We start from the raw sequence: 22,780 nt of genomic DNA on the forward strand, positions 1-22,780 counted from the left end.
GGTTTAAATTTCTGACTTAGAAATACTGAAGTTTAAATTTTGCTCTCAGTTACAATGGTGCAACCTTCACTGAAGTCTATGGGAGTTGCATCAGTTAAACAGAGAGCTGAATTTGGCCCTCAGTTAGGTATGTATAACTGAAGGACAAAGTCCATTCCAAAAGAAAGGCAAATTAATGAAGTGTGTGTGTGTGTGTGTGTCAGAATGCACTTTTCAATGTACACTTCCCAGTACCAAATGTTAATGAAATATCTGCCAAAAAAGCAACTCTAATATATATATATTTTTTCCACACTGCTAATTAGAGACAACCAATACATTTATAAAAACAATCACTTGCTGAAGGTTAACTTGAAGCTGTACTTTAGGGAGAGGCACATAAAAACTAAGTGAATCAAAGTTAGATCATTTAAATGGACTAACATTCTAGGTATTCATTTTTGTCATTGTTCTATGAGAAAAAAAAACTTTTTTGTGTGTCTTTTTGACCAACCACAAGCATCTTGCTCCAAATATATTTAAAAAACAAGCAGTTTGAACCCTCTTAATCAATGTATGACATCTCATTGGTGACTGGCAGTCAAAAACAATTAATTCTTTAGCACAAGAAGTGAACTATTTGTAAATAATCTTAGTATTGAATTTAATAAATCAAAGCTGCAGAATATTAGTTCAATTATATTATTGTTAGAAAAATCAAATGCATACACCTTGTACACAGAGAGATCACACCAAGTCATTGTCAAAGCAAGTTACACATATCTTGAGTAGCATCATATAAGAATTCAAACTGGACATCAAAAAGAGAAAATGCTTTTGAACTCAGTGACACTGAATAATGCTTTTAAAAATTGTTTCAAGCTAAATTTCCATGTTAGAATACGAGCTACTGAATTTAATCCCCTCGACTGGTATTTAACCAATGTAATCCGCCTGTGTTCTCACCATAATTGTGCTTATTAGATAAAATTACAAATAAGACTTCTAATATTGTATTCTCAAGGAAATGAGACTGTTGACTTCTATTTTTATCTGAACAATCACAATGGGCATCTTTTTCAGTTAAAAACACATGGCACAGAACATTAGTTCCATACCTTCAACAGACAGACTTAAAAAATATAAATATATTACTATATTTATGTATAATGTGTGTATGTACACTGTCAATATTCACATTAAAGATTCAGAATAATTTTATTGAAATTACATTTTAAGAAATCTATCTGTTTTTAATCATACTTCATGTCTGCATAGAGCAGTAAGAAATGTCAAGTGGTACTGTACGGGATGGGGCTTTTTAAAGCTCAAGAAAACATATTGGTGATAGATAGATATATGTGTGTATTTTTTAATGTACATGTTTCCAGGTTTGCAGTGTCCACTGCAGTGGTTATAGCTTACAAATGCTGAACATGTCACCATGGGTCACTGTTTCCTCTCAACTGGCTGCTGGAGGCAGAGTTCACTTCCAGCGGAAACTATTGGCAAATTGTTCTCAAGATGATGGTTGATGAGATGGCTTATGCTGTCAAATACACGATCCTTTGTACGAACCTTAAAAGAAGAGCATGGAAAAGTAAAGGTTAAATATGGACCAATCTTTCCTTTACCATTAAACTAAAGTTAACTGAAAATAAGACAAAATATTTTCCTTTTATATCTGCATACACGCGCGGTCGCACACACGCATACACACAAACACTTTTAAGGGTCAGAGCTGCCTCCCATTAGAGTCAATGGAGGTTTTGTCATCTCCAAATTTAGTTGTTTCACCTCCTACTCCCTCACTTCTCTCCAAACTTCTGTTTTGCCTGTTCTCTTATTGGCCACCTTTACTCACACTGAATAGGCCGGGCTGAAGATTTTCCATCACAACTTTTTTCAACAGAACATTGATCTTCTGATCAAATGAAACATTTTGGAGATAGTGTTTGCTCTCTACAAACACTTCCAATTTTTTGTTGAAAAATTGAAAACCAAAACATTTCGAACAAAATCCAAACCTCCTGGGGATAGGCAATTTTTGGCCCAATTTTTTTTTCATTTTTTGGTGCCAAAATCTGAAAAAATATTTGGCTTTTGGTTTTTCATCAAAAAGCAAAAAAATGTCTGCTGAAAATGTAGGCAATACTAATGAAATATTTTGTGTTTGTCAACAAAAAATCCATTTTTCTGACCAGCTGCATCCTGAGTAGACCCCAAGTTGTCTATTACCACATGAGGAGCCTCACTTATTTAAATGAGGTTAATCCCAGAGAAAGGTGTCCCTCAAGGTCAGTAAAGGTAGCAGAACCTAGCCCTATCCTTCATACACTTGCATGTTTCATACTGCACCTTCTACTTAGATGTCAGTGGCCTCCCTCTCTTCTGTCTCAAAACCTGCTCAAGAAAATATTCCAGCTACAAAGACCATTATCTGTATTTGGCTCTGTATATGTTTCTGGTCTGCATAGTACCCAGTTGTGTCTTTGGACTGTAAGCTCTTCAGAGAAAGGAACCTGTTATTTGTCTAGCACAGTGGTTCCCAAACTTGTTCCGCCACTTGTGCAGAGAAAGCCTCTGGCGGGCCAGGCCGGGTTGTTTACCTGCCGTGTCCGCAGGTTCGGTCAATCGCGGCTCCTAGTGGCCGCAGTTCGCTGCTCCAGGCCAATGGGAGCTGCTGGAAGCGGCGCGGGCCAAGGGACGTACTGGCCACCGCTTCCAGCACCTTCCATTGGCCTGGAGCCGCGATCGGCCAAACCTGCGGACGCGACAGGTAAACACCCAGCCCGGCCCGCCAGGGGCTTTCTCTGCACAAGCGGCAGAACAAGTTTGGGAACCACTGGTCTAGCACATTTTACCAGTATTCTTTACAACTGCTGTGCTTCTTCAATGATTAAATAAAAAAAAAAAATCTAAAAAATCTAAAAGGTTGCAAAGTCAAGCACTCAAAGGTTAAACAATGCCAGATTTAAGGTTGCTCTTGTGCGTATGCATTATAATAGTTTTTAATTACATGATCAAATACTATTTTTCCCCCGAGGACTCTTGCATCATTTGTGTGAACTGAGATTTTTCAAAGGCTTATAACTTGGCCAATTTGGGGGAGATTTTCTCAGGAACAGCAAAAGGCACATCCCTGACACATAGAAAAGCTCTTGCAAATTTCAAGTCCCTGCTTCAAACCAAGGAGCCCCAGATGGTTGTAAGATTTTTTTTAAATGGGGAAAACTATGTATTTTGCCTAATCTCATGCTCAGAAACCAGCTGAACAAATTGTGCTGAAACTTTCCTAAAAAAAAATAAAAAATCATCCTGAGGTAGATACCCTCTTTTTATTTAATTTTTCTTGTCTCTTCCCTATTTGGGGGTCAACAAATCCAGATGCAGACACCCAGCATATTTAGTTGAAGTTTTGCAAAGTTGTAAAAGGGTCTTATAACGGGAAGTGCCAGGCAACCTTAACTATAGCAATGCTACCAGCTCTGCCTATAACAATAACGCTGCTGAAGAAAGTCTGCAGACTTTTATGATTTCTAGAGTCCAACTAGCATTCCAAGTGCAACATGATCTAGGAGGAAAACCTCAGTTCCCATTAGTTGCTTTGAAGCATCAGCTTTATGTAACCTATCAGGCCCATATTTTCAGAACTCAGGGCTTGTCTTCACTGCAAGCTTGAGTTATCTGCATTCAAGTTAACTCCTCTTGAGTTAGCCTAACTCAAATGAGACCAGTCACATTGTGAAACAACACTCTCTAGCATCGGCAGCACTCAAGCTTCCATCCATATCCCCTGATGGCCAGCTAGTTCAAATTTAAAACACCACTTAACTTTAACTAGAGATTTGTGTGTGTACCTGGGAGTCAGGCTGGAGGTAACACTCAAATTAGACTTTAAGATCACACTGCAATGAAGACAAGCCCTAAAAAAAGGCCTCTGAATAATTTGCACACAAATGACCTGTTGGGTGCTGTTTGTATGTATAGTTATCTCAAATAATTCTGAAAATTTGGACCTCAGTATGTCTAAGAAATGCAAACTGTGGAAAAATGGCCTCTTCAGGCTTGCAATATGTTTGCATTTTGTTAGCTATGCTCATGACGAGCCACAAATCAAGCTGCCAAAGGGCTGAGCTAGTGGCTCACAAAACATAAAGCCAGCACAGTGAAGTCTAAATACAGAAATAGGCAAGCTGCTACTATGGGAGCAAATTTCTCAAGTGGTGTGTAACTTGCAGTTAATACCTCCTTGAGGTGACTCTTCACTGAGCAAGGTCCTTGAAATTGCTGATGGCTCCTGAAGTGACATGCAAGACAAAAAAATCCACTTGGAAGAGAATTGCAGCTGTGCAAGATGCACATGACCCCTATGCCCTGTCTTGGCCAATGTGACCCCAAAGGTGGGAGGTGATGGCTGGCAAGAGGGCATGGCCAGTTCTCTCACAGGTTGAGCTGATTTGTTCGTTTGGAGCTCAACTGCAGTTTAAAGCTGCCTAATGAGTGCTGGACATGCAAACACCCCACCCAGTGAATTCCCACTGAAGTGCAAAAGCCCCCATTGAAACACAAGGGTGAATCAAGCCCAATAATATTTATATGCGTGAGGCTAAATTATTTAATGTGTGTGAGGCATTTTGAAAAAGCGATACTGCCATGGTGGTTGTTGGAAGGCAAGGGGTGTGGGTAGGTGATGATAACGGTGATAAGTGCACACAGCGAAACATTAGCCACCCAGCACAGTGCCCTCCATCCCTAAAGTATCAGTGTTTTTCTATGTGGACATCCAGAATCTGATAAATAAGTACGTGAAGTATGAAAGGTGTAAAATGATGCTTTGCAATGAGGGAAGTGGTGGTGGGGGGGATATATTTCCATTTGTATTGAAAACTCTGGGGCTAGATTGTAACTTGGACTGCAAGCCTATACAATGGAACACAGAGGGAGTGCACCAGGGCCCACTGCTTCCTGAGTGCCCCCTTCTGGCTTCAGGGAACTTGTGGGTGCCCTGCCTCAGTTTTCCTTGAATCAAGGCCCCTCATTCAATAACTGCACTAGAGGCTTTCTTGTGGCCAATAATATCCCTTCTTGGCATCTGGGTTTATTAACAAACAATTCAAACTGCCCTCAATCCCAAAATACATTCTATTATTACAATACCTGTTCAGCTCTGCCAGTCCCAGAACACCTGTTCAGTCCCAGCCTGCTTTTTATCACCTAGCCACTCCAGCCCCTTCTAGCTAGAGTCTGTCTCTGCTCTTCCCAGAAGAAACCTTCCGGTCTTCCTATCTGCAGTCCTTTCTTCCACAGAAGAGGATCCAGCACTCTCTCAGTGCGCTCTATTCTCCAGCTTGGGAGGTCAGCAGGCAAACCCCTCTACTACTCCCCTGGTCCTCAACTTTCTTCAGCCCTCTGCCTCTGGCTTCCAGGCTTCAGCCCTCCCACATGGCCAAGGCTCTGCTGCAGGAACCTCCTGCTAACTGCCACTCTCTTACCACCTGCAACTCTGCAGCTGCCTCTCACTCTCTGTCAAGCAGCAACTCCCAGGGCCTCCTGCCTGGAGAGTCAAGTTTGGAAAGGCCCATCTCTGGTATGTTGGGAAGGTAATGACAGGATCCTTGGCTCTTCCATCACTTCTTGCTGGCTGGCACTGAGCAAAGGGGTGGGATTGGGGATGAGTGCTGTAATTAGCTAAGTATTGGTAGACCACCAGCAAATTACTACTTCCCCAGCCCCAGAGCAAGGAGGAAGCAGCATAGCCATTGTGACTCAGAGGTGCATTACAAATGGACTCAAGTGGAGAGAGGTGATGAAAGGAGATCCTCATGTTGCCTTAAGGGGAAGGAGTGGAAGGATGTGAGGCCAATATCCTGGTTGGGCACAGAAGAGAATATGTGGTGCACCCCTATGTAGCAATGACCCCATGCTCCTTGCCTACCAGAACTCCAGCCAGGACACTGCATCTCTGCACCAGCCATATTGCAGGCTTGTGCATTAAAGGTATGATAGGACCCTACTATTTAATCCTCATGGCACCCCACTCAAGAGGTAGCTATTTGTATGTGTATTGCAGATAAACCAAAAGGTCCTTCTGCAGGGTCACAAAACACTGGTAAACTTTCAGTCAGTGAGTCAAAGAGGTTCCTATCTCAGAGATTCAGCACTCATTTCCGCTGGCTTGCCGAGGCTGACACAAGCCCAGGAGTAACCTCAGGAGTAATCCAGTTATAATGGAAAACATCTTAATAATATTCTTTGCCTGCCCTCCTGTGGCAAATACAATGACAGCATGTACAGCAGCCTTCTCTAGTCAAAGCTTTTGTGAATCAAACCCTGCTGGCCTTTTGCAAGTTTCTCTGTTGAAGTCAGTAGGAGCAAGGCCCAACAGGATTGGTCCTTCGGTATATATACCATATACACTAGTTTGTCAGGAACCTGTTGCTCTGATTCTTATGATTTAAACTAGCATTTTACACAGGAATAGAAAGTCTTGTATTAAGTGCCAGACTAGCTAGCCACTAAGAACAGGGAACTGAAATATGTTGCTTTCCACCCTTTCATACCAAGTGGAGCCCCTTCACAAACTTTCACAGGTGCATAGATTCCAAAGCCAGAAAGGACAATTGTGATCATGTAGTCTGACCTCTTCTGTAACATAGGCCATAAAACTTCCCCAAAATAATTCCTAGAACAGATTTTTTAGAAAAACTTCCAGTCTTGATTTAAAAATTGTCAGTAATTGAAAATCCACCATGACCTTTAGTAAATTGTTCCATTGGTTAATAACTCTCACTGTTAAAAATGTAGACCTTATTTCCCAGTGAATTTGTCTAGCTTCAACTTCCAGCCACTGGATCATGTTATATCTTTCTCTGCCAGACTGAAGAGCTCATTATTAAATATTTGTTCCCCATGAAGAGAGTTATAGCCTGCAACCACGTCACCCCTTAACCTTCTTTTTGTTAAGCTAAATAGATTTTGCTCCTTAAGTCTATCACTGAAAGGCATGTTTTCTAATCCTTTAATCATTCTTGCATCTGTTCGCTGAACCCTCTCTAATTTACCAACATCCTTCTTGAATCATGGACAGCAGAACTGGACACAGTATTCCAGCAGCGGTTGCACCAGTGCCAAATATAACCTTTCTACTCCTCTTCGAGATTCCTTGGTTTATGCATCCAAGGATAGCATTAGATCTTTTGCCCCTAGCATTACGTTAGGAGTTCATGTTCAGCTGATTATCCACCACAACCCTGAAATCTTTTTCAGAGTCACTGCTTCCCAGGATATAGTCCCCTATTCTGTAAGTATGGCCTACATTTTTTGTTCCTATGTATATATGTATTATATATTTACATTTAGCTGTATTAAAACATATTATTTCCTTGCATCCAGTCAGGGCCGGCTCTGGCTTTTTTGCCGCCCTAGGCAAAAAAGCCTCCCGCCCCCACCCCCACCCCACCCCCGGTGAGGAGCGCGGCAGGGGAGGGCACCGAGCCCTGCCGCAGCCCCGCTCTCCCCGGCCGGCCAGAGCGCCACGGGGAGGGCGGCGAGCCCAGCTGGGGCCCTGCTCTCCCCGACTGGCCGGAGCGCCGGGAGGAGAGCGGCAAGCCCGGCCGGGGCCCCGCTCTCCCCGGCCGACCGGAGCACCAAGAGGAGGGCAGAGAGCCCGGCCACAGCCCCGCTCTCCCCGGCCAGCCGGAGCACCAAGAGGAGGGCAGCGAGCCCGGCTGCGGCCCCGCTCTCCCCGGGTGAGCGCCGCCCCCCTCCAGGTGCCGCCCCAAGCACATGCTTGGAGGGTTGGTGCCTGGAGCCGGCCCTGCATCCAGTTTACCAAGTGATCCAGATATCTCTGAATCAATGACCTGTCCTCTTCGTTATTTTCCACTCCCCCTATTTTTGTGTCATCTGCTTACTTTTTCAGTGATGGGTAGCTACAAAAATACCAAGGACCAGTTTTCATGCCCAGTTCTGGCTACTTTATATTGCTCTGCTGCTAGAAAGCCAATTTAACCAGCTAAGGGAATCCTCAGGTAGCAAAGAGACAGAATATGCCATTTCTCTCCCAGGCCTGAGTGAGAGCCTATTCCCAGAGAAGGAAGTCACGCCCCTATGCTCTGGAGATCACTCTTATCAGAACAACTCATTGGGGCCTCAGGCAGCTGGGTGAAAATATGAGCAGTGCAAAGGCTGTTCTCACTAATGCGAGGGACCAGACTGCTCCCCAGACAGCCCTGGGATCTGGGGGCCACAAAAGTAACTTAATACCTTTGACTGTCCCTGTATTGCACTGAGGACTAGACTAGAGGAAGTGGCCTCAGAGCTACCTCGCCATGTAGAAATGCTGCAGCAGTTCTTCAGCTAAGCATCGTGAGTTGAGATTTAAGGTTAAGTGATGGGAACCTTACAAATGCCTGTAATAACAAATAATTGTTATAAATAGGTTTCATTTTCTGGCTTACAGAAAATATATAGAGTCGGACTCTTTTTTACTCTCATCCAGGAGTCAACACTTACAGTTCCTTCCGGATCCACTAAAAGAAGATGTTTGGCTTGTCTATTGTGCATACCAGTCAGCACATAGGAGCCTGGATTTGTGGTGCTTTTCCTGACCAGGAAGTCTCCACATTTCTTTAACAGCTGTTCTGCCTCTTTCCTACTCATCTCTCCTTGATACCAAGGCTCTGTATTCAGCTCGTTCATTATAGTGCAGTTAGCTGCTCTGGGTAATGGAGGACTGGTACACTCGACCGAGGGAGCCTTATTCAGCGCAGGCCCAGTGGCCTGGTTCTTGAGAGCATCTTCAAAAGGTTCTGGTTACAGGCACAGAAACAAGTGCAAGATCACTCACAGGTAAACTGCATTACAAAAAAATACAATTCCGGTCATTTTAACCCTGGTTTATTTTCTTGTAATAGCCACTTCCATTTATCCTTAAGAAGAACAAACACAGTATGGTGTATTACTAGTCCCACTAGTTTATATAATATATTAAGAACATAGAGAATATTGTTTGTAAATAAATATATTAAAAATCAGAGACAATTTTGACTAATTGCTAAGGGTCACATATTTGTAGGTATTTGTATGTTCTGGACAGGATCAGAGCTCTCTTATTGTCTAGCCAGTTAGAATAATAGAATATCAGGGTTGGAAGGGACCTCAGGAGGTCATCTAGTCCAACCCCCTGCTCAGAGCAGGACTAATCCCCAGACAGATTTTTGCCCCAGATTCCTAAATGGCCCCTTCAGGGATTGAATTTACAACCCTGGGTTCAGCAGGTAAATGCTCAAACCACTGAGCTATCCCTCCCCCTGAAGTTAGGAGGACTTCATTTTAAATAAACTGCATAATCTGCATAGTCACATATATTACACAGATATCTGCTCTCTTTTCAAAACAGAGTATTAATTTAACAAAGATCCCTGATGTTTAATTACATACTATGATAAACTCATGAGTCTACATCCTAAATTAGGAAAAGAAGTCTAGGTTAGATCAGTGTGAGCTAACACATGTTAACAAATTCCAACCTTCTTCCTAGTGTAGATGCAGGTTAACACCTTTTACCCTGATTTAGCTTCAAAACTATAAGCACCCATAATTTCAAACTCAGAAAGATATGGATCACCTTCATTAATTCAAACCATTTTAGGAATGAATAACTGGCAATTCTGTTGGTCCAAAATAAAAGACTAAGTATGTAGGATCTGTCATTAGAGGTGAGAGTTAAAAGGGAACTCACTCATATCAAACAGATCTTTTCTTGGACTGCTGTCTTTGGTACACTCTTTTGTTCCACTGAATGCACTTTCAGCATCTGCCTGAAGTGCAAGTAGAGCTTCCATGTTTATATGTTGGGTGTTCACATAAGCTGGCACCTCTCCTGTTGGGGTTACCTGAGGCTTCCCTTCTGGCACGCTGTAAATGTCCAAGGACCCTGGAAAATTCAAAAATTCTCTTTAACATAGCATTTGGAAGGATAAAGCAGTATTGTTTAGAATAAACATAGGAGGTGTCACTAACCAAAGTGCAAACTCAACAGTCTCTGGAAAGAGAGATGAAAAGACAAACAACATGCCTGTCTATTTGAGCTTGGCACAGTGGAAAAATCATTTTCGAATAGTCATTCAAATTCAAAACTGATTTTGATTTGACTGCATTCATGGTCCTTTTGTCTTCACTTTCTGCCTATTGTTTACTAGCACAAATACAGGAGGAAAGTGAATTTTAAGCCTGACTACTGGCTGTATTTGATTGGAATATTCAAAACTGGGGCAACGTTGGTTAGTTACCTATGTCATGCGATCAGAGAACTGAAGTAAGCTAATCTGATTTAGGTAACCAAACAACACAGCATCAGTTTTGAAATTTAAATATCAAATAGCTGAAACAATACTGCAAACTAGCCAAATGAGGGGGAAATTTCATGAAGACATGCAAAAAAAATTCTGAATAATGAATATATTTCAGAATATTATGATTTGCTCATGACGTTCACAAAAAGCAAAACAGGAAAATTTTAGAAATCAATTATTTTTTACAAATAATTTGCTCAACTCAGCTCATAGATGCACATACGTGCATGCACTGACACTGTGATGGCCTGTACCCCTGTATTCACCCTTTGACCATTGCTGTAATAATCTTTGTACAAAGTATGCCTTGTAAGGTATCCTTTAAAAACTCATAATTTACTGGTCAATAATTGTCCTGAACAACATTGTATATAAAATTCCACTGTACAGTGTTATTAACACATTTTCCAAACCACAGCCCTGTCCAAACAGAAAATGGCAAAGAGGTCTGTCTCAAACAAAAGAATGTGTGCTCTGCTTAATTTGCATTTAAGCAGAAAACAAAGGGAGTTCCAAGGGGTGGGAAAACCAGCAGGAGATATAATACCCTTAGACTTTTTGTCTCCTGAATCTCAGCTGGAAACATTTCTAAGATGGGGAGTGACTATAAAAATGACACCCCTCCTCCTCCTCTTACTCTCTGTCCATCAATTGACTGCACCAGAAGGACAAAGGAAGCAGCCGTTACACAGAAGACGGGGGCCCTGGTCTAGAAATTTGCCCAGCAAGACTATTGAGAGCACATGGTGACAGAAACTTTGCTTTGAATGTAACATAGTTTGTTAAGTTAGGCACTAGTTGCCTTTTATCTTTATTTCTCTTGTAATCATTTTATGCCTCATTACTTGTATTCACTTAAAATCCTATCTCTTTGTAGTTAATAAACTTGTTTTATTGTTTTATCTAGACCAGTGTGTTTGAATTGGAGTGTTTGGGAAACTCCATTTGAGATAACTATATATGTGTATATCATTTCTAAAAAATGGCAGACTTTATATTAGCTTGTATTGTCCAGGAGAGGAGTGGGCAGTCGAAGATGTACAGTTCTGGGGAAAAGTCTGGGACTGGAAGTGTGCTGAGGTCACCTTCCAGTGTAAATCAGGTTAGTGAAAGCCTGAGTGTGACCAGCAGGTTGCAAGTGTACACAGACATAGCTCGGAGTGACTTACATGCTAGAGCAGTGGTTCTCAAACTTTTATACTGGTGACCCCTTTCACATAGCTAGCATCTGAGTGCAACCCCCCAACCCCTAAATTAAAAACACTTTTAAATATATTTATCACCATTATAAATGCTGGCCGCAAAGTGGGGTTTAGGGTGGAGGCTGGCTGTGAGCAGTCCAGGAGTGGAGGCAACAGCAAAGCAGTGTAAAGGTTAGAAAGCCTGGGTGTCACAGCTATACATCAGTGCAGAATGTACCCTGGGTATAACTCACACACACAGACCTACATTGTCAGAAGTAACTACTGATTTTGGTTGCCTGATTTGATTTGTAGGACCCAACTGGAGACACCTTCAAGAGGTCAGATTTTCAGAAAGTGCTGAGCACCCACCTCCTGAAAATCAGGCCCCTTAAAGGTGTGTCAAGCTGGGCATCCAAAATCACTAATCATATTTGAAAACTTAGGCTTTTATATATACATATATATACATATATAAAAAAGCCTAAGTTTTCAAATGTGATTAAATAAACAGCTCTGGGAACTGAAATCCAATATATATTCTGAAACACACACATATATATTGGATTTCAGTTCCCAGAGCTGTTTATCCAATACCTTTCACAAACACTGATGCTAAAATTCACTTTAAGGAAGAAAATAAACTATCAATTAACTATAGTATCTTGCTGCAAGATTTCCATGTATCAGACTTTCACTGTATGGCCCCAATCCACCCAATCAAATCCAACTCTATGATTGGGGCCTATATAATGTCTACACTAAAAAACAAAACACGGCAGTGTTTCAGAGCCTGGCTCAACTGACTTGGGCTCACAGGGCTTACACTGCAAGATCAAAGATAGCAGTATAGATGGTTCCTGCTCAGGATGGAGTCCAGGCTCTGAAATCCTCCCCACTTGCCAGGTTTCAGAGCTCGGGCTCCAGCCCAGGCAGGAACGTCTACACTGTCATTTTTAGCCCCTTAGTGTAAGGCCCATGATCCTGAGTCAGTTGACCTAGGCTGAGACTCTCAACAAAAAAACAAAACAAAAACAAAACCAACCCTGCAGCAGCAGTGCAGACATACCCTTTGAGAAGTATAATTACTTTAAAGTTTAACTCACCTTGTTTAACAGGAGCATGCTGCCAGTCTTCACTGAATTTGTCTCCGAAGTGTCGACTCTGGTAGTATGTTTGTTCTCTTCCTGCTGCTGCTGCAGACTAGAGTGGACATACAAACAACAATTCTTCAACTACTCCTTCCTTTAAAACACTGTGATGCACTGTTCATCTTTGAGGCTTTGTTCGGTTCTGTTCTACTTACACCTAGTCTTCTTTTCATTCCTTATGCATGACACTATGATTGAGCATTCTGTCTTGAATGTGTTTGTGTAGGGGAATGATAGTGTGAGTAACCTTCATGAGAACCTCACTCCTTCCTGTTTTTATTCTATAAAATATGCAGCCTTCTGTATTTGGGAAACCCTGACAACCTATTGAGGATGTGCTGCAGAAAACAGGTGCTAGAATACAAGAATGAGCAAGCGTCTTCAAAAGGATTAACAGAAAGATTCACTCACTGGTACCTACTGACTGTATGGTGGGAGGGGGTTCTCAACAGACAAGGTATCTCTGGAATTAAATAGAGATGTGCTGCCAACATTATGATCTTTGGCTCAGATGCTGAGTGCTGTTCCACTCAGACCAGCAGAGCCCCACTGATTTCAGTAGAGTCTATACGGGCAGCCTCTTATAGCTGCTCAGCCCCACTGAGGTCAATGGGACTCCATATAGGTGCAGGGACCTGTCTTCATGGATCAGCTTGAAGGAGCACAGACTTTGAGTCCAATCCTTGTATTTTTGCCTGAATGAGAACAGTAGGATTGGCCCTGTAAGGAAGTGCCCTGTTCTTAATCCAGCACACAAACAACTGGATGGCATCCAAACTACCCTTTCCTGGGGTTTCCTTTACTGTTAACCTAAGGGGACACCACCAGCTTGAAATATTAGTCAATTTAAAAACTAGGTAAAAGTAGTTTTAGGTGCTACCCCTGCCCATGAGTCCCTCTGCCAATTGGTTTGGTTAGAATCAAAGTATCCTGTTTCAAAAAATGTTTCTCTCCCCTGTTGTGGAGGGGGAAAGTCATACAGACAGCAGGGGATAGTGACTGTACAGGAGAAATAGTAAAGCTGAGATACGAAAAATCAGTTGCATAAAGCAAGCAAATGGAAAAATGTGTAAAAAATTCCCCTCCCTAAGCATGTTCAGTTATAGCATTGTTAGGTGTTCCCTGTAATAATAATAGGGGGTGGAGAGAGGAACAGGGAGAAATATGATTTATAAGGAAATGGTACCTCTTTAAATAAACCTTCTATCAGGACATGCACTTGAGCTTGGCTATTTCTGGATTTGCTGCTGCTGCTGCCTGTGCCTCATACAGAGGCTCAACCTTTTTTATGTCATGGGTTGGAGCTAACAGGACCCACCTGATCCAGTTGCCTAGGCCAGCCAAGAAAATAGCTCTGCATCCTTATGCAGGCTTCTAGGCCCAGATCCACAAAGGGACTTAGGAACTGTGACATTGAGCATCACAACACCTAACTGTTAGGTGCCTAGAAAAATCACAGGAACAGCACTGCAATCCACAAAACTGAGTTAGGTACCTCAGCTCCTATTCAATGAATGGGGAGAGATAGGCAGCTTAGAAAACAACCCACAAAGTCACCTAATCTAGCCAATAGGAGATGCTGATAAAATGGATGGGTATTAAGCCCTCCCCCTCACAGAGATAGGTGCCTAAACCCAGGTTGCAGGGAGGCACTTAGCTCTGCTAGTGATCCACAAAGCAGGGGAAGATAGGCACTACTCCACCTAACTAACATGAAGGGCCCAATCCATTAGGTGTGCTCAGAGACCACCTAACTCCACACAAAACAATGGGAGAGGGGATGTGGAGGAGGAGAACCTCTCTATAACCATTAGCCCAGTGGTTAGGGTATTCACATGGGATGTGGAAGACCCCTGGTTCAAGTCACCTCTGCCTGATGAAGAGAAGGGATTTGAACAGGGATTTGCCACTTCTTAGCTGAGTGCCCTAACCACTGAGCAAGGGAATATCCTGATGAGGAGCTCTTAGTGAAGTTGTTCCACTGAAATTATATAATTGAATAATTAAATGTTAATTGGGCCAGAGAAAGAGGAAAAATCACTCTACAGTCCAGTCTTTAGGGCTTTCAGAAAGCTCCATAGGGCTGGTCCAAAAGGGAACAGTGTACACTATCTTTCCTTCTGTGTGTTAACAGGGAGTGGGGACTTTATAATTCCTCCCTAGTTACTTAGCTATGTCCTATGGAGGACAACGAATGGTGGCCAGTGACCACTCCCACCTAGCATTCTGTGATCTGGAAGGCTATGATTTTGCCTGTCTACTGAACAGGTGTAGTGGGTAAGAGGTCATCTTCAGCCTCTTCTCCCCCAGCACACCCATTGCAGGATGAGCCAGAATTTAATAATAAACAATACAGAGCCATGTTTCATTTCTTATTCAAGTCCATGAATGAATATGAAGCAGCAATAAATAAAATGCCACAGAACAATTCAGCCATATATGAAAAGTTCCAAGATATTTAACATTGTCAGTGCATTGATCTGGAAATAAAATGCTGCTTTCAAATTTTTGATTGACTAAGAAACTAAGCAGGTAACATTTCACTGACCTGAGCAGTATCTGCGGCATTTGGGATCCTAGTTTTGAATCTAGCATCAATAAAGCCACCAGTAGGAGGCATTTTATTAGGAATGCTGTTGTAATAGGGATGTTCTGCTGGCTCTCCATTTTCCTCCATCCAAGGTTCATCAAAACTCTGCATCCTGTAGAAAGGGATTATGTTACTCATCTTGCAGCACTTGAAGCGCTATAGTATTAGCTACATGGGCCATATACTACCCAGCCCTTTGACAATTAAGTGACGTTTACAAAATAGGATGAACCAAGCAGCACTCCACCCCTGTAATGAGGCTGATCCAAAGCCCACTGAAGTTGATGGGAACCTTCCACTGACTTCAGAGAACTTTGGATCAGGTCCTACATACCCCTATTAATGACAACCATGAAAAACTTCTTTACAATACCTTACCATGTTATTGGTAGTATTATTTGTGTGATTGATTGGCTGATGATAAAAAAAAAGTATCCTTCATAATGTCTTGGGGCCTGATTCTGATCTAAATAACCCTGCTGTGAATCAGGAATGACTTTGGTGAATTCAACAGGCCCAATTCTCTGTTTCACTGCACATCAAGCTGTCATTTACACCAGTGCAAAGGGAAGGTAAAATTCTTCCAAATCAGAATGGTAGCATTCTACACTCACTATGTGTAGGGTTGCCAAAACTCCAGGATTGTCCTGGAGTCTCCGGGAATTAAAGATTAATCTTTAATTAAAGATTATGTCATGTGATGAAACCCTCAGGAATACATCCAACCAAGATGTTGCTCACACCAGTAGAGCTGATATGGTGCTAGCATTGGTGGGAAAGTTTCTAAAAATGTTACTGTCGACAGAGACTAAGGTGGGGGAATGGGATGTGAAAATCAGTGTGAAGGCTGAACCATAGGTTAATTTGGTAATCCAGTTCCCCTTTTAGAACAATCACACATAGGGTTTCCTCCCACTCGGCCCTTCCATGTGCACTTTTTTCATGTGTGTGTGTGGGGGTGGCAGTCTTTCCTCTATGTACGTGTTTTTAGAAAGCCTGTTTCTTTGACTTTAAGTAAGGGTTATGATGATTTTTATGACTTGCAGCAAAAAGAAAAATCTCTAAAACGAGCAGACCAAAATCTGTTATGACCATTCAAGGAAGGATAGAATCCAACCTTCCTGGGAAGCTCCTCCACTTGCATTACTTCAAGGCTCCATCCACACTGGGTATAAAGCTGGATTTAAAAACAAATTTTAAATAGATTTAGGCTAACATGGCTTAAAGACCTTCAGTGTGGATATGGGCCAGGGCATAGCCATTTCAAAACCATGCTTAAAATAGTGCTTTGACCTGGGGCCAAATATAGAGATGACTCTTAGCTGGTGTAATTTACAAATTGTTCTGGTCACTCACTATGTAAATTATACTAATTTAGGCTCCCTTAGTCTCACTTAGCGATGTGCAATATACCACCTATAGCACACATCACCTCTGAATTTGTGCACCTGTCTCGATCTCTAACAAGCGTTTGACTAGCCAGTATGGGCAGGACATTATAATTTTAAAATAGCTGATCCAAGAGGCCATGTTTAAACGTGATTTTAAAATGATTATGGCCCATCCACATTGATCAGGCAAACCATGTTTCACTCATTTATCAGGAATCTGTTTTAAAGTGTGTTTAAAATCCAGTTCTTCTAAGACAGTTTCATCCACAGCACAGCCATAGATTCACCCCGCACTTTACCAGCTGGTGAAGGAAACTGAGGAACTAGAAAAGATTCTACTGCAATGTTACTCACCTATCATGGAGAGCAGGTATCTTAGAGGGACACCGTAAATATTGCTTAAATCGAAGTTCAAATGCTTGCCCTATGGTGCTGATAATATCCTGGGCCAGGTCATCACAGCATTCCAGTATATGGCACGCTAGAGGAAAGAAAGAAAGATGCTGACATTTACACAACATTATTTATACAGTCTTCACTGTGATGCAGTAATTAATGGCACAAGGACCTCCAGGCCAAGGACAGTTGTTCTTTTCATGACATATAAATTTTATTAAAATCTGAATGAACAAAAATAGCAATTAGCTACAGCTAACTTAAGACATTGGCCTGATTCTCCTCTCACTTACACCATCTGAAATCAGGAGTGATTCCACTCCAATCCAATGGAATTATCGTACAACACTGTAAAACTGGTGTAAGTGAGACCAGAATCAAGGCCATAATTTGAAAAACTCCTTCAAGAAGAGAAACCTGAATGAATATCATTCATTATCACCTGACTGTAACTGCGTGCAGCAAGTTATAGGAGAATCCTGAGCTTTCTATTAAAATAAGGAGATAGACACTAGAGAACATTTTTAGATCATTCCAAATTAAACTTACCTTTATTTCTCTTTAATCTGTTTTTGTAATTGTATTGCCATTTTAGTTGATTTTCTAATCTACTTATCTTGATGTGTGCCTGTGCGACAAAGTTTCCAGCTGGTTCTGAACTTCCCCAAAATGAGGTGTGAGGGAGGTATTCATATACAAGATACCAGCCAGATCTTTGGCCCTTCTATGGCCAGGGCGGGCTCTAACATTTTTGCCGCCCCAAGCAAAAAAAAAAAGAGTGCCGCCCTCCATAGCGCCGCCATAACACACACCCTCAGCACCGTGCCGCCGAACCCCCGCAGCCCCCTGCGGATCGCTGCGCCACCGAACCTCCCCCCCCCTGCAGAGCGCCGCGCCGCCGAACCCCCCGCCAAACCTGCCAGCCTCCCGCGGAGCACCGCACAGCCGAACACCCCCCCCCGCGGAGCGCCACCAAACCCCCCCTGCCAACCCCCCCGCCGAACCCCTCCCCCACCGAGCGCTGCCAAACACCCCCACCCCGCTGAGTGCCGCCGAACCCCCCAGCCCTTGCAGAGCGCCGCCGAAGCCCCCCAGCCCCCGCAGAGTGCCACACAGCCGAACACTCCCCAGCCCCCTGCCGAGCGCTGCCGAACACCCCCCCACACAGAGCGCCATGCTGCCAAACACCCCCCAGCCCCCCGCAGAGTGCCACGCAGCCGAACACTCCCCAGCCCCCCACCAAGCGCTGCCAAACACCCCCCCCACAGAGCGCCACGCTGCCAAACACCCCCCAGACCCCCGTGGAGCGCCGCTGAATCCCCCCACCGAGCACCGCCGAACACCCCCCCCCAGGGAACGCCGCACAGCTGAACACCCCTCAGGCCCCCGCGGAGTGCCGCCGACCCCCCCGCGAGTGCCGCCAAACAACCCCCCCCACGGAGCGCAGCACTGCCGAACCCCCCCACCACCACACACACCTCCCGATAAGCGCCGCACCACCAAATACCCCACCGCCAAGCCGTGCTGCCGAACCCCCCCCCCCGTGGAGCGCCCCGCCCTGCTGCCCCCCCCCCGCGGAGCGCCGCTGCCGAATCCCACCCCCCTGCACCCCCCACGCACCCAGCCGCCGAAACAAAAACAACCCACCCCACCCCCAGCGCCGCCCGACTGAACCCCCCCAAAAACAACCCTGAGCGCCCCACCACCACCCCAAGATTGGCTGCCCCTTACCAGGTGCCGCCCCAAGCACATGCTTGGTCAGCTGGTGCCTGGAGCCGGCCCTGGCTATGGCTCCAGTGATGCGAAGGTGTGGTGTGTTGGCATAACTGGCTATCTGGGAAATCCCCGAGTGGCATACAGCCAATACAGCAGCTCGACACTGACTCCCTCTCTGCACTCTTCCAGGCTGATACTCTGGAACTGTGTGGAGAGAGGCTGGCGACACCATTTTTACACCTGCTGGGGGCTGAGAAACCCACTCCCTTTCCACTAACTAAGCAATAAGAATCTGCACCTGCAATATAGCTGGATCAAAGTTGGCTTGAGTATGTCTACACACGCTGCAATTACACTTCCTGATTGCAATGTAGACAAGCCTGCATGTCCAGTGCCTAGCACAAGGGAATTGGGGCCTCTAGGGAATGATGCTGACATTTGTGTGTGCTTGTACAATTTTGTTAGTAACAATCACACAGCATTTGAAGAGCATCTACACAGTGGTCCCACACAGGCTGGCATACAGGAAGGATTTGTGCATAGACCAGGGTAGGACATCATGAGATCTGCAATTATGCAGACACAGTGGCTGCAATTCCTGCCCATAGAGTTGTGTGAGGTCTTGATGCAGGGCAAATGTTCCTGGCCCTGGGTTGCAGATGAATTTTTCCCCCAGCACACTTCACCTGAGATGGACACCACTGGCTTATGAAGTGAATTTGCCTTACATGAATAAACTGTACGACCAGCTGTGTTAGTCATTCAGCACCAAGGGATTCTCTAGGCAATGTGCAGAGGTCTCCAAACGTGTGGAATGAAAGAAGTTAAGTTGAACAAAGGACTATAATATGTATGCACGCAATAGTGGAAGTGGGTATTTAAAGAGAATATGTTGCCTCCTAAACCTGTTGGAAGTTGAAAAGAAACTTAAGTCATATTAAAAATAACATAATGGATAAACTGTCTCCTTAGATACAAGGATGATTTCTGGGCAGGTGAGAAGTAGAGGCAGGATCCACAAAGGGACTTAGGTGTTGCAACCCTCAGCATCGCAGTGCTTAACTTTTAGGTACTGAAAATCACAGGAATAACACTGTGATCCACAAAGCCAAGTTAGGCCCTTGGGCTCCCTATACAATGAATGGGGAAAGATAGAAGCCTAAGAATGGGAACCACAAAAGCCAGTATGCTAGGTAGGAAGTCACCTATGCTAGCCAATGGGAGATGCAGACAACAGGGATGTGTTCTAAACCCTGCTCCTCTCTCAGAGATAGGTGCCTATCTCCACTAGTGATCCACACACAGAAACCAGCCACCTGGAGTCAGGTGGCTTAGGTGTTTACTTGTGGTAATGAGTTAGGTGCCTGCGTTACTCCATACAAAATGGCTGGAAAAGGGGGCAGTGGTGCTCACCTTACTTACAACATGTAGCCCACTGGTTGAGCACTCACCTGGAGATGGGCAATCCAGGTTCAAGTCCCCACTCTGCCAGAAAGAGAGAAAGGATTTGAACAGAGGTCTCCCACCTTTCAGGTAGGTGCTCTAGCCACCCAGCTACGGATTCTGATGGTGGTGGACTCCCTCAATCTCTCCTGTTGAAGCTGTTCTACTGTGGACAAATAACGAGAGAGTCATTGGAGCAGGGGGATTGGATCCTGGGTCTCCCCTCCTCCCAGGTGGATGCCCTAACCACTGGGCTCTCTCTTTCTCTCTGGTCCAGTGACTATTCAAGTATTTATCCACAGTGGAACAGTTATTGGCCTCAGATTAGGCTTTGCATGTGACTTAGACAGCTGAATGCCTGTCTTCCCCTGATTCGTGAATCACTCTGGGGCTTACACAGTATAGGCACCTGGGCACCTAAAGGAAGGCAGCAGTGCATATGCCCCAGGGTCGAATACTTGGGCACCTAGGGAACTTTTACAGAAGGAAGTTAGATGATGAGTGAGCTTAGGCACCCACAGGGTTAGGTGGCAGCCAAGCAGGAGTTTCATGAATCACAGTGGTACCGGGCACTGAGACACAGGCACCTAACTCTGGAGTTTAAGTATCTAAGTTGCTTCCTGGATCACACCCTTAGGTTTCTTATACAAAGAAGGAGAAGTTTGGCTCACACTGAGATATTTCTTTAGGGTTTGTTACAAACTGGGTGACTGGAAGACAGACAACCGCTACATTGCAAGAGCGAGAGCATTAGGCTGTGAGAGGACAAGTACCATTTTAATCTTTTTAGGGAAAGAATGAGTCTTCTTATATGTGTGTATAATGTGGAGCATGCTGTGGGTGCTAATTTAAATGATAACAACATTTTCATCAGTGATGTAGAAGTACATATAAAATCACTGCTGATAAATGTTGTGGGTGACACGAAGACTGGGAGAGTGGTAAATAATGAGGACAGGACAGTCATATAGAGTGCTCTGGATCACTTGTTAAACTGGGTCCAATTCAAACAAAATGTCTTTCAGTACAGCCAAATGCAAAGCTATATATCTAGAATCAGGGAATGCAGGTCATACCTACAGAATGGGGGACTGTATCTTGGAAAGACATGATTCAAAAGAGGATTTAAGGGTCACAGTGGACAAACCTGAACATGAGCTCCTAAAGCAATGGTGTGTCAATTGGACATTGTGAGGGGGTGAACCCCATCATGGGTGAGAAAAGATTAAGGACTAGTTAGGCACATTCACTCCACCTACCAGAAGCTGTTGAAAGCTAGAGGCCTCAGGAAGACTTAGGACAGGACTTGACACCAGAGCTGGGGAAAAGCAGTGAAACTGCTGGAACCCAGGGCCCAGGAGATAGGTGGGTACTTTGGACTCTGCTTGGACATTTTGTTACCCTAGAAGGGATTTGGCACAATGGAACTTCCCACCACAAGGGTAAAGCTTATCTGTATGTGAGATAAAGCCTTCTTCTCAGCCAGAGAGCTGGGTGGTGTGCAAGATGGCCTGAAGGGGACACTGGATATGAAAACTCCTGCTATATTGAGGGGGCACTCTTGAGGTGAGAATGCACCATTACAGATGTATAATAAAAGGAGTAGAGAGGAGGTGATGTACATGGTGTTGGTGAGACCAATCCTGGAATTCTGTGTCAAATTCTAATGACCACATTTTAAAAAGATTATTGAAAAATTGCAGAGTGCAGAAAAGAGCCACAAAATGATTTGAGAGCTGGAGAAAATGCCTGACAGTGAGAGACTTATAGAGTTCAGTCTGTTTAGTTTATCAAAAAGAAGATTAAGAGGTGACTAAATTACAGTACATAAGTACCTTCATGGGGAGAAAATGCCCAGCTGTAAAGGGCTCTTTAATCTAGTGGAGAAAGGCAGAACAAGGACCAATGACTGGAAACTGAAGCGAGAGAAATTCAAATTAGAAATTAGGCATATATTTTTAACAATGAGGGTGATTAACAACTGGAACAAACTACCCCAGGAACTCGGAACATAGAGGATTCTCCAACTCCTGATGTCTTCAAATCTAGGCTGGATGCTTTTCTGAAAGATATTCTATAGCCAAGCACAAGTTACTGGACTAACACGGGGGTAAACTGAGTGAAGTTTAGTTACCTGTGATATGCAGGAAGTCAGATTAGATGATCTCATGCTCCCTCTGGCCTTAAACTTTACCCGAGAATCTATTTATTATTAACATATTATACATTATTTTGTAACTTAAACTTAAAGCCTCACTAAGCTTTCTATAATACAAGCAGATGGGAGCCTATTGTACCTGTCTTTCTAGATTATGATTTCTTCTCTCTCTTTCTATAATTTGCTTTTATTTATGAGAATCAGAACTGGATCATAAATCCCGTTCGTTGGAGGCAATCACTAACAGGTGCCTTAGAGAGAAACCATTGTCTGACCTCAGGGAAGTAGAAGGAGAACTAGGTAACAGCTTGAATACAAGATCAGAGACAAAGAGGGTTATGATCTCCTTCCTCACGACATTCAGCAAAGAGGCTAGGAAGGTCCAGTCCAGGCATGAGGAGCATCCAAATGATCTGA

The 22,780-nt window shown here is 43.7% G+C and overlaps 1 protein-coding gene across 1 annotated transcript in view; it reads right to left on the reverse strand.

Moving 5' to 3' along the window:
• Window positions 1-294: 294 nt before the first annotated feature.
• The window catches only part of SHC3 (SHC adaptor protein 3), a 75,094-nt gene continuing 52,608 nt past the window's right edge, over window positions 295-22,780 (reverse strand). Inside the window, exons 7-12 of the mRNA XM_054031290.1 lie at window positions 17,005-17,131; window positions 15,218-15,371; window positions 12,625-12,721; window positions 9,725-9,919; window positions 8,497-8,792; window positions 295-1,557 (exon numbers count right to left, since the gene is read on the reverse strand). Coding sequence (XP_053887265.1) covers window positions 1,429-1,557; window positions 8,497-8,792; window positions 9,725-9,919; window positions 12,625-12,721; window positions 15,218-15,371; window positions 17,005-17,131 — 998 coding nt within the window. The 3' untranslated portion in view covers window positions 295-1,428. The remainder of the gene's footprint in view (window positions 1,558-8,496; window positions 8,793-9,724; window positions 9,920-12,624; window positions 12,722-15,217; window positions 15,372-17,004; window positions 17,132-22,780) is intronic.

Source organism: Malaclemys terrapin, chromosome 6, assembly GCF_027887155.1.
Source record: "Malaclemys terrapin pileata isolate rMalTer1 chromosome 6, rMalTer1.hap1, whole genome shotgun sequence".
In the NCBI taxonomy this organism is placed as follows: domain Eukaryota; kingdom Metazoa; phylum Chordata; order Testudines; family Emydidae; genus Malaclemys; species Malaclemys terrapin.